Below are 12,130 nucleotides of genomic sequence, written 5' to 3'. Positions count from 1 at the left end.
ACACTTGCCTTATTATGTAGGGTTGAAAATCTGGGTCAGGTAGGAGGTGTACTGAAGTCTTCCTTAATCGTTATAACGGCTGCTGTTTATTGAGGACTTACTTCATGCTAGGCACTTGACACATCAGGCCTGCAGAACCCTGGATGTTATTCCTGTTTTACAGAAGACTTAAGTAACTTGCAGTGAAAAAACAAATGGATACACCAAGCTAACATAAACCTTGATGGGTGACAGTCCTCAGGGTTTTCTAGTCACATCTCCCTCAAGGCTTTATCTTTGGGTAGTCAAAGCGAGAGTTGAGGTTCTGCCTGACTGTAAGACTTCATTACCGAATAGGCCACCACCATCCAAAAGCTCTAGGCCCTGGCAGCATTCCATCACTCCTACACTATTATTTCTTTCTCTTGACAGATAACTGATGCACTCACTGCCATTGCCCTGTATTTTGCAATCCAAGACTTCAATAAAGTTGTGGTAAGTAGTCTGTGGGTGAGACAAAACTGGAGTTTTTGGTAGTCTTCTGGCCTTTGTGATTACAAAGAATCAAAGGTCATGTATTTAAGGATCCACTGTTTAAAAATACTAAGAAGTGGAAGAGAGGCTTCTGGCCTGAAAGCCAGCCCTGGAATGGCCAAAACAAAGCAATGAAACAGCTTTATTAACAGATACAGAAAGGTCAGTTTAATTTATGTAGCTTAATATCCATTTACCTGTGCAAGTTCAATTCGGGAGCAGTATTGAACTACAATTCTATTAATGAGGACCCTTAAAAATCTTCCTTTCATGAATGCAGCTTTTAACTGACAGCGTTATGTCTCTGAGGTAAAATTGGATTCCCAATGTAGTTTTTTTTTCCCTGCAAAGAGCAATCTTATTTGGAAAATTTGGCATGTAGTAAATGCCTGTAGAAAGTATTGATGTAAACTTTAGTCTTAATCCATTTTTGGTAGCCAAGGGAAATGGCATATTGTGACCATTTTCGTTTTCCTGGGTTCTAAGAGAGTTAACAGGTTAACCATATGTACTATCCATGTAGTTATTTTAAAAATTGGCTGCAGTCCTCCTTGATTAGCTAGGAGCCACTGAGAGGATTTAGACTGGAGTAAGAGAAGGCTGCATCACATTGGTGTTGTCTGTTTATTGTTCATTTTCACTTCTGTTACCAAGTCATTGAACCAGAAGTAGCAGTCTGCATTTCTGTGGCACTGGTCATTAGTAACAAAGCTGGTGAATTCTAGAATTGCGGACTTCGAAAAGATTTATAAGATATCTAGATTAGCAATTCTTAACTCGGTGTCCATTTAAGATTTAATAGGTCTATAAACCCTTGAAGTAGGGACACCTGGCTGGCTCAGTCAGTAGAGCTTGTGACTATTCATATAAGGGTTGTGAGTTCAGGCCCTGCAGTGGGTGTAGAAAAATAGTTAAAAAAAACCCAAAACATTACATTTTAGAGACATCACTAAGACCCAGGGAGTGTACATCTTAAACCAGTGGAGTATTTGGGACAACATAGATAAACCTGAGGGCATTATGCAAACTGAAATAAATTAGACAAAGACAAAAACTGTATGACTTTTTTACATGTGGAATCTTAAAAGGTCAGCCTTGGGGGGGGGGATACCTGGGGGTTGCAGTCGATTAGGGATCTGGTTCCCAGTATTGGCTCAGGTCCTGATCTCAAGGTCGTGAGATCAAGCCCTGTGTCGGCCCACTCTCAGCACAGAGTCTGCTGAAGACTCTCTCCTCTGTCCCCTACCTCACTTTTTAAAATAAATCTTTTTTTTTTTTTTTTTTAAGTCAAACTGGGGAGCCTGACTGGCTTGGTTAGTAGAGTATGCAACTCTTGATCTTGGGGTCATGAGTTCAAGTCCCACATTGAGTGTACAGTTTATGAGTCAAACTCATAGAAACAGAGTAGATTGGTGGTTGCCAGAGAGTGGGTTTGGGGGTGGGGGAATTGAGAAGATGTCAGTCAAAAGGTACAAACTTCCAGCTGTAAGAAGAGTAAGTTCTAGAGATCTAATGTGTAGCATGATGACTATAGTTAATATTGTATACTTGAAAGTTGCTATAAGAGTATATCTTAAGGGTGCCTGGGTGGCTTGGTTAAGCTTCAGCGTTTCGGCTCTGGTCATGGTCTCCTCATAAGCTAAGACATGCAGAGATCAATTAGCTCCACCTTGGAGATTTTGTTTTTAATTCAAAAATTTCTATTGAAATATGCATATGGAAAAGCAGACAGCATCTGTATATAAGGTGATTAATGATTACAGAGACAGTGCACCCAAGTAATACACCTTTTATTTTTAATTTTTTATTTTTTTAAGATTTTATTTATTTATTCATGAGAGACACAGAGGCAGAGACATAGGCAGAGGAAGGAGAAGCAGGCTCTATGCGGGAGCCCAACGCGGGACTCGATCCCAGAACTCCAGGACCGTGTCCTGAGCTGAAAGCAGGCAGACACTCAACCGCTGAGCCACCCAGGCGTCCTGGTACTATACCTTTTAGGCCACTTTTACCTCTCTTGTGATAGCTTTAAATCTCATCATTGTCAGGGCACCTGGGTGGCTCAGTCAGTTAAGCATCTGCCTTTGGTTCAGGTCATGATCCCAGGGGTCCTGGGATAAAGTCCTGCATTGGGCTCCCAACTCAGTGGGGGAGTATGCTTCTCCCTCTATCCCCTGTTCATGCTCTCTCACACTCTCTCTCTTAAATAAAATCTTAAAAAATAATAATAATAATCTCATCATTGTCAAGGCTGCTGAATATATCTGGAAATATTTATCTTTGAATTTTAAATGGTACTTCTTAACCTCACATATTTTTATACTTTTAATATTTTATTGGTGTGCATGTGTGTGCTCATTTTTCCTTAGACTTTTAGTCATTTTTCTATCTCTGATACAGTGGGGATTTTTTTTTTTTTTTTTTTTTTTTTTTTTTACAGTGGGGATTTTTAAAAAGGATTTTTGCTGTTCTTTGGGGAGCTGAGTCAATATTGGGCCTGTGAGGCCAGGCATGATGGGGGCTTTGCTGGTGAGATTGGGGCAGACAAAAAGAGACATAGCAGAAAATCTGGGGAATGCTGACTTGACTGCCCTTCTCTCCTGCAGACTCTCCTTTCATAAAATCTGTTTCAAAGTATTTGTGGAAGATTGGAGTTACAAGGAAGTACTTTTCTTTAGTTGTTGGTACAGTGTCACTTCTGCCTTGGATCTGCACGTGCCTGTTGAGCTGTCCCCATCTCCTCCTGTAGTCGTGCTGGCTGGCTTCCAGCCTGCGGAATGGATATGCATTCCCACCTGTCTCTCTGGCTGCTCCTGGACGAACTCCCTGTTTCCTTCCAACAGCCTTCTCTATGGGTCTCACTCCGTCCAGGTGGCCTTCGTTCTGCAGGAACTCCAGAACCCTTAACTAGCAGGGACTCCTTTCTCTACCACTGCTGCAGCTGTCTCACTAAGTGCTTTGTCTACCCAGCCAGGCCCCTCCTCTCTGATAAAAGCACTTTCGTTTATGTATTGTTTTTTTAATTAAACAACCTCGCCTGTGAATGGTAGCATAACTCTTAATGATGATAATTCACTGTTTAACCTGAACTCTCAGAGATGATCAAAGGGAGTTTTTTGGAGTTTGTTCAGGTGTTTTGATTAAGCCTCTATTTAAATCTGTGCAAGAAGTCTGGGCTTACCTGTATTCCTGTGATAATGCCTCAATTTTCTTTTGAACTGAAAGATGAATCTTTAAAATTTTATTTAAAAATTTCCATTGGGGATCCCTGGGTGGCGCAGCGGTTTAGCGCCTGCCTTTGGCCCAGGGCGCGATCCTGGAGACCCGGGATCGAATCCCACATCGGGCTCCCAGTGCATGGAGCCTGCTTCTCCCTCTGCCTGTGCCTCTGCCTCTCTCTCTCTGTGTCTCTATGAGTAAATAAATAAAATTAAAAAAAAAAAAAGAATGCTGTTAAATGTCAGAATATCTTTCTTAAAAAAAAATAAAAATAAAAATAAAAAAAATAAAAAATAAAAATTTCCATTGAAAAATTCTGAAATACCAAAGACATGCAAAAATATGGAAAGAATAATACATACTGTGAACTTATTTCAGCTAAAAATAAAACATTACATAGGGCAGCTGGGTGGTTCAGTTGGTTGAGTGTCCAGCTCTTGTTTCAGCTTAGGTCATGATCTTGGGGTCATGGGATCAAGCCCTGTGTTGAGCTCTGCGCTCAGCGGGGAGTCTGCTGGAGATTCTCTCCCTCTCCCTCTGCCTCTCTCCTCAATTGTGCTCTCTCTCTCTCTCTCTCTCTAAAATAAATAAATAAAATAAAAAATAAATAAAACATTACACATATACTTACATCTGAGACTTTCATCTCCTTGTTCTTCCTCTCACCAGTTACCACTGTTGTGGATTTAGTGTTTATCATTCCCCCACACAGCCTTAACTCTTGCTACTTTTGTATATATCCTTAAATAACATGTAGTATTTTGCATGCTTTTAACTTTGTGTAAGTGATACAAATGCAGTATGTATTTGCAGTATGTATGCAGTCCATATGTGCCTTTTTCATCATTAAATCTTTAATCATGCGCAGATAGTTAAGCACCTGCTACTCTGGCTCCTCTGCAGTACTCTGTTTTATAATTGGTTGCAGTACTCTTGAAATAAGATTCTCTCACCATTAATTCAGCAAAACTACCCATTCTGGGTTCAGAGGCCTTTTCTGTCCATAGTTTGACCCATGTTTGCTTATAGGGTTGCTTATAGGTAACTTTTTTTCATTCTGGAGCACACCCATGAACTTGTTGGGACACACCAGGGGAAGGCAAGAGCTTTCACCCCCATCTCACTCCCTCTAGACTATCCAGCTGCCGAGCCACGCCCAGCCCTCCTCCTCCTCCTCTTCATCATGGCTATTCCCCCACTTCCTCTGTGGAAGTGAAAAATTTGAAACAGGAGAGCTTGGAAGAAACCCCCGGATACTGTGACATTCAGGGGATCATTTCACATTGTATGAAAATATTTCACTTTACTGATGGAACTTTGGAGTCCTTAGGCCACTCATAATAACTTTTTTTTTTTTTTAAGATTTTATTTGAGGGATCCCTGGGTGGCGCAGTGGTTTGGCGCCTGCCTTTGGCCCAGGGCGCGATCCTGGTAGACCCGGGATCGAATCCCACATCAGGCTCCCGGTGCAGGGAGCCTGCTTCTCCCTCTGCCTGTGTCTCTGCGCCTCTCTCTCTCTGTGACTATCATAAATAAATAAAAATTAAAAAAAAAAAAAAAAAAAGATTTTATTTGAGGGACGCCTGGGTGGCTCAGTGGTTGAGCACCTGCCTTTGGCTCAGGTTGTGATCCTGGAGTCCTGGGATTGAGTCCCACACTGGGCTCCCTGCATGGAGCCTGCTTCTCCTTCTGCCTGTGTCTCTGCCTCTCTCCCTCTCTGTGTCTCTCATGAATAAATAAATAAAATCTTAAAAAAGAAATAAGATTTTTTTTTTTTTTTATGATAGTCACAGAGAGAGAGAGAGAGAGAGAGAGAGGCAGAGACACAGGCAGATGGAGAAGCAGGCTCCATGCACCGGGAGCCCGACGTGGGATTCAATCCCGGGTCTCCAGGATCGCGCCCTGGGCCAAAGACAGGCGCCAAACCGCTGCGCCACCCAGGGATCCCAAGAAATAAGATTTTATTTAAGAGAGATAGCATGAGCAGGGAGAGGGTGGGGGTAGGAAAAAGCAGATTCCTCACTGAGTAATGAGCCTGAGGCTGGGCTCTGTGATGTGGGGCTCGATCCTGGTACCCTGGGATCATGACCTAAGCCAAAGGCGGATGCTTAACGGACTGAGCCACCCAGTTGCCCTAAAGATAACTGTTCAGAATGGCTGAGAACATTGCTTTGCCACTAATTCATCCAGCCATTCAATAGATATTTGTTGCTTGCTCGCTGTGCCAGGTACTGGCAAATATAAACATTGTTGTGCTCTCATGGAACTCATAGTCAGTGAGGGAGACAGATATTAGATAAATAAAAAAGTTGTAACCATGAACAATACTATGGAAGAATGTGTAATAGGGAGATTTTACCTACTTGAGGGTGAGGGTGCCTTCCTGAGGAAGAAATGATTTAACTGAGATCTAAAGATGATGTGGGACATAACTAGGGAAAGAGAGGTGGTTGTTCCAGGTCAAATGCAAAGGCCTGGGAACATGAGGGTTATGGCATGTTCATGGTGCCTGAACCCAGAAAGTGAGAGGTGAGAGGAGAGGTGGTTATGAGATGAGCCTGGGGAGGTAGGGCCAGACCAGGTGGGGCCATTCAGGCCATGGAAGGGCTACTGTCTTTATTCTAAAAGCAATGGGAAGTAATGTGTTTTGTCATTTTTTTTTCCAGTTTAAAAAGCAGAAACTCCTCCTAGAACTAGACCAGTATGCCCCAGATGTGGCCGAACTCATCCGAACCCCTATGGAAATGCGTTACATCCCTCTGAAAGTGGCCCTGTTGTAAGTATTCTTTGACAAAACAGGGCTTAGTGCCAACAAATGCAAGGAAAAATCTGATGAGACTTTCTCATGTTGTTTGTTGTATTTTTGGAGATTTGCAGTCTTAGTCATCAAGTACTTGCTGTGGTTCTGTTGCACAACTGGGGTGCTGGCCAGCAAAAGAGACAGAGCCATTCTGTCTCTGTTGGGACAAAGCCTCACACAGGGACATGCACAATCAACCCCTCACAAATGCCTTTTCACTGTATGCTGATCTAGGCTCCAGCCAACTTGTAACCAGTGTTTCTTTAAATAAATAAATAAATAAATAAAAGAGTTCTTTAATTGTATACATGGATTGAATAAAATTCTGATCTTTATGTGGCCATTATATTGAGCAGCTCCTATATTTCATGTACAGTTAGTTCTCCATTTGTAGTGTAGAAAAACATAGCCAAACAGAGCTATCCCAGCTGGGTGACCAGTATGGAAGAGTGAAACTTACTGAAGCTCTGTAAAAGAATTCTTTGGGAGTGCTCAGGGCTTCCAGTAAATTTAGTTCTTTCAGGTTATTCCCATTTGTATTCTGGAGATAGGCAAATATGAATAATTATTCAGTCAGCTAATAGTCACTGAATATTAATACTATGCTTGCTTCTAGAGATATACCGTAAACAAGACAGACAAGTTTCCTTATGGAAAAACCTGACTTTAGACCTTCAGAATTAAAAGGGGCCTTGTGAGGACAGTTTATTCAACCCTCTGCTTTGTGTTGAATCTCCTATTCAGTATTCCAAATAGGTGGCTGTGCAGCTGCTTCTTGAACATCACCTGCTATTTAGAAATGGCTTTTTCCCCCTCTCCCAACCAAACAACTTTCATACCTATGTATTTCAGAAATATTGGCAAGAACTACCTAAGAGAACTAGAGGCTTAGTAACTTTATGAATCCTTTATGGACTCATATATCTCCTGGGGATACTTTTATAATAGCAGCCATTTCTTTAAAGGTTGTGTAACAAGCCTATCTGTAATTGTTGAAAAGAAAACAGTTTCTGGGCTTTTGGCTTTAGAACTGCTAATCTTACAGCACTGGGAGGTATTGGATTTAAGGTCTTTATTGGTGAATAAGAATTATAATCTCCCCGTGAGACATTGGTATGTTTCTTCCTATCTAATAATCAGAATTATGTAACTGGTCTCCCTTTCACTCTGCCAGGAAACTCAGAGCCAGATTTGAAGCTGATTATTCAGTGCTGTAGAAGACACATCTGGTCTTTTTTACCCTGGCCCTTATTTTATTTCTTTTTCTATTGACATTTTTTCTTGGTCTCAGTTTTTTATTTCTATTTCTACTTTGCTATTAGTTTTTATTATCTGTCCTCATTTGAGCTGCCTCAAATCTTTTGTGGAAACAGGATAGAAATAAATAAAATAATCCATTATAACTATCTAACATTTCCCTAATCAGCATTTTAAATTCATTTCTAAATCCATTCCTTTCCACCTCAGGAAAAGACTGGATTTTTCAGCGTAAATCCTTCTCAGCGGAAGTTCAAGATGTCCTGTGAAGTTCTGTGGCAACCAGCTTATTGAATTCAGCAGATACTTACCCTGTCCTTAGGGTCTGGCTTGGTGGATACAGCTTGATTACCAAGAGGACTAACCCCAACCTGCTTTGACCTCTTGGAGAAAGGGTTGGGTGGGTAGCCTGCATCAGAGCTTAGGATCCTGATTGAGGAAAAATTACTTTACTGGTTTTTAAAGACAAGTAACCATTCCTAAAATACAAGACTCTTTGGGAATCAGTAAAATTTTACCATTTATGAGCTCTTAAGTAATAGGAAAAAACATAGGCTTTAGAGCCAGAAAGTCCTGATTTTTTAATGTATTTATTAGCTTGTGAAACCTTGGGCAAGTTCCTTAACCACCGAGTCTCAGTTTTTCCATTAGAGGAATGGTGCTGCTAGTTTACTGGATCTCTGTGATGATATACCACAGAGTACAGAATAGGCAGTGAATGTTCAGCGTCTTGTACTCATTGGTCCCAACTCCATTTCATTCTTTTAAGAGAACTCATTTCTAAAAAGTTGCCTTCCCTTGAGTATGGTTTTAGTAAATTTCTTGAATTGCCTGCTGGTGGTGGCCAGGACTCCCTGGTCCTTTGATTTGGATTACTAATGCCAACATTTATGTTTTTCCCAGCTATCTCTTAAATCCCTACACGGTCTTGTCTTGTGTTGCCAAGTCCACCTGCGCCATCAACAACACTCTCATTGCTTTCTTCATTTTGACCACAATAAAAGGTAAGGTCCCAAAGGAAAGTGCAAAGGTCAGTCCCTGATTTGTGCAGAGTTTTATAATACTTCTTCTGTGGATTTAAAAAAAAAAACAATATGACATTTAAGAATTTTTTTTTAATTACGCAAGTAATACAAGATTATTATAGGAAATTTAGATAAGCTAAGAGAAAAAATTAAAAGATGCTGAAATTCTACTACTCAGAGAGTTATTGTTAACACAGTTGTAAAGAAACAATGGGGTGCCTGTCTGGCTTGGTTGGAAGAACATACAACTCTTGATCTTGGGGTGGTGAGTTCAAGCCCCACGTTGGGTGTAGAGATTATTTTAAATAAATAAGTAGGGCAGCCCCGGTGGCGCAGCGGTTTAGCGCCGCCTGCAGCCCAGGGCGTGATCTGGAGACCCTGGATCGAGTCCCACGTCAGGCTCTCTGCATGGAGCCTGCTTCTCCCTCTGCCTGTGTCTCTGCCTCTCTCTCTCTCTGCATCTCTATGAATAAATAAATAAAATCTTAAAAATAAATAAATAAGTAAATAATTAACTAATTAACTAAGTTTAAAAAATAAAAAACTGGGAAAAGGCTTATAATGAGAATAACAGTCTCTGCCTCTCTTCCCATCCCTAGTTCAACTTCGAAAGAACTCCTTTCTGGCTTTGCTGGTATTTGCTTCCATATATTTTTTTAAAGATTTTATTTATTTATTTATTTGAGAGAGAATGATAGAGCACAAGCAGTGGGGAGGGGAAGAGGGAGGACAAGTAGGCTCCCTCTGAGCAGGGAGCCCCATGAGAGGCTTGATCATAGGATCATGATCTGAGCTGAAGACAGAAACTTAACTGACTAAGCCATTCAGCCGCCCATATTTCTGAGTGAGATCTCATATTGCTATTTCATGAATTATAAATTTTAGATATTATCTATTGCATTCCCCTTATGGGAGATAAAGATTCAGCTCTTTTGTATTATCACTTCCCCTTTGCCTTATTTTCTTAGAGAAGTTATATCACAGGTTTGATTAAATCAGTAGTCAGTACCTGTATATTATGACTGTATTATTTACTGCTGGGCAAAGTAGTAACATGATTACTTTTTCTTTATTTTTTTTTTGTTTGTTTTTACTTACTCCTTTTGTAACAATCCTTATTTTTCCCCTAGTTCTAGACCTATCAAGTGCCAAATAGTTTTTTAAAAATGTTTAAATACATCAATAGTCTACTAGTTCCATTATTTTTCTGAAGACCTCTCACACATCCTCCATCTTGTCCCAGTCTGTCCTCACTGTTTTCTGGGTCTGCTGCAGAGCTATCATACTGGGACTTTCCTTTATCATTATTCCGTGTTATCCTTCTTTCCTGTATTCCTTCTCTCCTTCATTGATTTTTCCCCCTCTGTTTTGCTAAAGTATATCCTCTAGTAGTTTCCTAAGAAAGGGTATATGAAGGGCACCTGAGTGGCTTCATCAGTGGAGTGTGTGACTTTTGATCTTGGGGTTGTAAGTTTGAGCCCCATATTGGGTATAGAGATTACTTAAAAATAAAAATCATTTAAAAAAGGGTGTATGAAAAAAAAAAAAGGGTGTATGAGATACATATTTTGAGTCATTTTCGTCTGAAAATGTCTTTATTTTAGTTTGGCAGCAAATTAATAGTTGGGGCAAGTATAGAATTTTAGACTGGAAAAACTTTTCCTTCAGAATTTTGAAGACATTACTTCACTGTCTTCTAGCATCCTGGTTGCTATTAAGCAGTTTGATGCCATTAAATGTAATCTAATGTTTTCTAAAAGATTTGGGATCTTTTTATCCTCAGTGTTTTGAAATTTTATGATGCCATGTCTTTTTTTTTTTTTATGATTTTATTTATTTCTTCATGAGAGATACACAGAGAGAGGTAGAAACGTGAGCAGAGGGAGAAGTAGGTTCCCTATGGGGAGCCTGATGCAGGACTCCATCCCAGGACCCTGGAATCACGACCTGACGAAGGTAGACACTCAACCACTGAGCCACCCAGGTGCCCCTATGATGCCATGTCTTAACATGAGCCTTTTTCCATTTATTATGCTAGACACTTGGTAGGCCCTTTCAGTTTAGACACCAGTGTCCTTTAGTTCTTGAAGATATTCTTGTACTATTTTTCAAATTCTCTCCTGTTTTCTCTGTCCTCTTGTTTAAGGACATCTATTGGATATTGGCCTTTCTTGACTGGTCTAATCTGCATATTTTATTTTCGTGGGATTTTTCCGTCTTTTTCAGTGACTTCCTCTTACTTTTGCTGGGACATGTCTATGTTTTTATCTTTCAACTCTTCTATTGAATTTAAAAATTTAAAAATATTTATATATTTTAAGTGTTTTTATTTTTTTATATTTGTTTTTAAATTAAATTCTACACCCAGTGTGGGATTCGAACTCACAACCCCGAGATCAAGAGTTGCATGCACTACTGACTGAGCCAGCCAGGCACCCCTAATTTTCTAATCATATTTTAAAGTTCTTTTTTCATCTCCAGTTGTTTCTTTGAAGTGTCCTGTTAATTATTTTTAATTAAAAGATTGTATTTATTTATTCATGAGAGACACACAGAAAGAGAGGCAGAGACACAAGCAGAGGAAGAGGCAGGCTCCTCATGGGGAGCCTGATGTGGGATTCAGTCCTAGGACTGAAGGCAGATACTCAACCGCTGAGCCACCCAGGCGTCTCATGTCCTGTTATTATTTTACCACCACAGTATCCTCTCTTATCTCTCTGAATTTTTGTTGTTGTTTTTAGTTTCCATTAGTTCTATACATAGTCCCTTTGTCTTCCTGGTCCCCCCTCCCCCAACCTTTTTCTTTTCCTGTTTGATTTGGGCTCTTTTCACATTATTTATGATGATCCCTGGCTGGCAGTCTGTTATTTAAAACTGGCACTAATATGTTCATTTGAGACCCTGTGAATGGGCAGAATCAGTCTCACTGTAAGGATCTCAGGCAGTGTGCTGGCCTTTTTTTCTTGTAGGTATCCCTAAATGTCATCATTTTTAGGTTTTCTTTTTCTCTGAAATGATTTTTTTCCAAAGAGGAATCCTTCAATGTCCTGCCTAAGAGTAACCAAGATGGAGTTTTGGTGGGATGGGGGGTTCATGTGACCAACTGCTAGAGTTGAGAGAGCAGGAATGGGGGATGGATGTGGTAGATTGCAATAGAGAGAGTTTATGTAATCTCATTACTTTTCAGCCCACACTTTCCCTCAGCTCATTACTATGCATAGTATCCTCTAGACCTGTGCCTCTTTAGTGAGTGTTCTCTAGAACTGTAGTCTTGAGGGGTAGAGAAGGTGGAAAGATGGTGTATGTAGGGGTAGTC

At 40.3% G+C, this 12,130-nt stretch overlaps 1 protein-coding gene across 4 annotated transcripts in view; it reads left to right on the top strand.

The window, feature by feature from the left end:
- PIGU (phosphatidylinositol glycan anchor biosynthesis class U) overlaps nucleotides 1-12,130 on the top strand; it is a 94,693-nt gene that overhangs the window by 28,028 nt on the left and 54,535 nt on the right. For all 4 annotated transcript variants that reach the window (XM_049100550.1, XM_049100551.1, XM_035705961.2 and 1 more), the window contains exons 4-6: nucleotides 412-474; nucleotides 6,399-6,508; nucleotides 8,693-8,793. In XM_049100550.1, coding sequence (XP_048956507.1) covers nucleotides 412-474; nucleotides 6,399-6,508; nucleotides 8,693-8,793 — 274 coding nt within the window. The remainder of the gene's footprint in view (nucleotides 1-411; nucleotides 475-6,398; nucleotides 6,509-8,692; nucleotides 8,794-12,130) is intronic.

Source organism: Canis lupus, chromosome 24 (genome assembly GCF_003254725.2).
Source record: "Canis lupus dingo isolate Sandy chromosome 24, ASM325472v2, whole genome shotgun sequence".
NCBI classification, from domain to species: Eukaryota; Metazoa; Chordata; class Mammalia; order Carnivora; family Canidae; genus Canis; species Canis lupus.
Note: the sequence above shows the minus strand (reverse complement) of the source record. Positions and strands in the feature narration are given on the sequence as shown.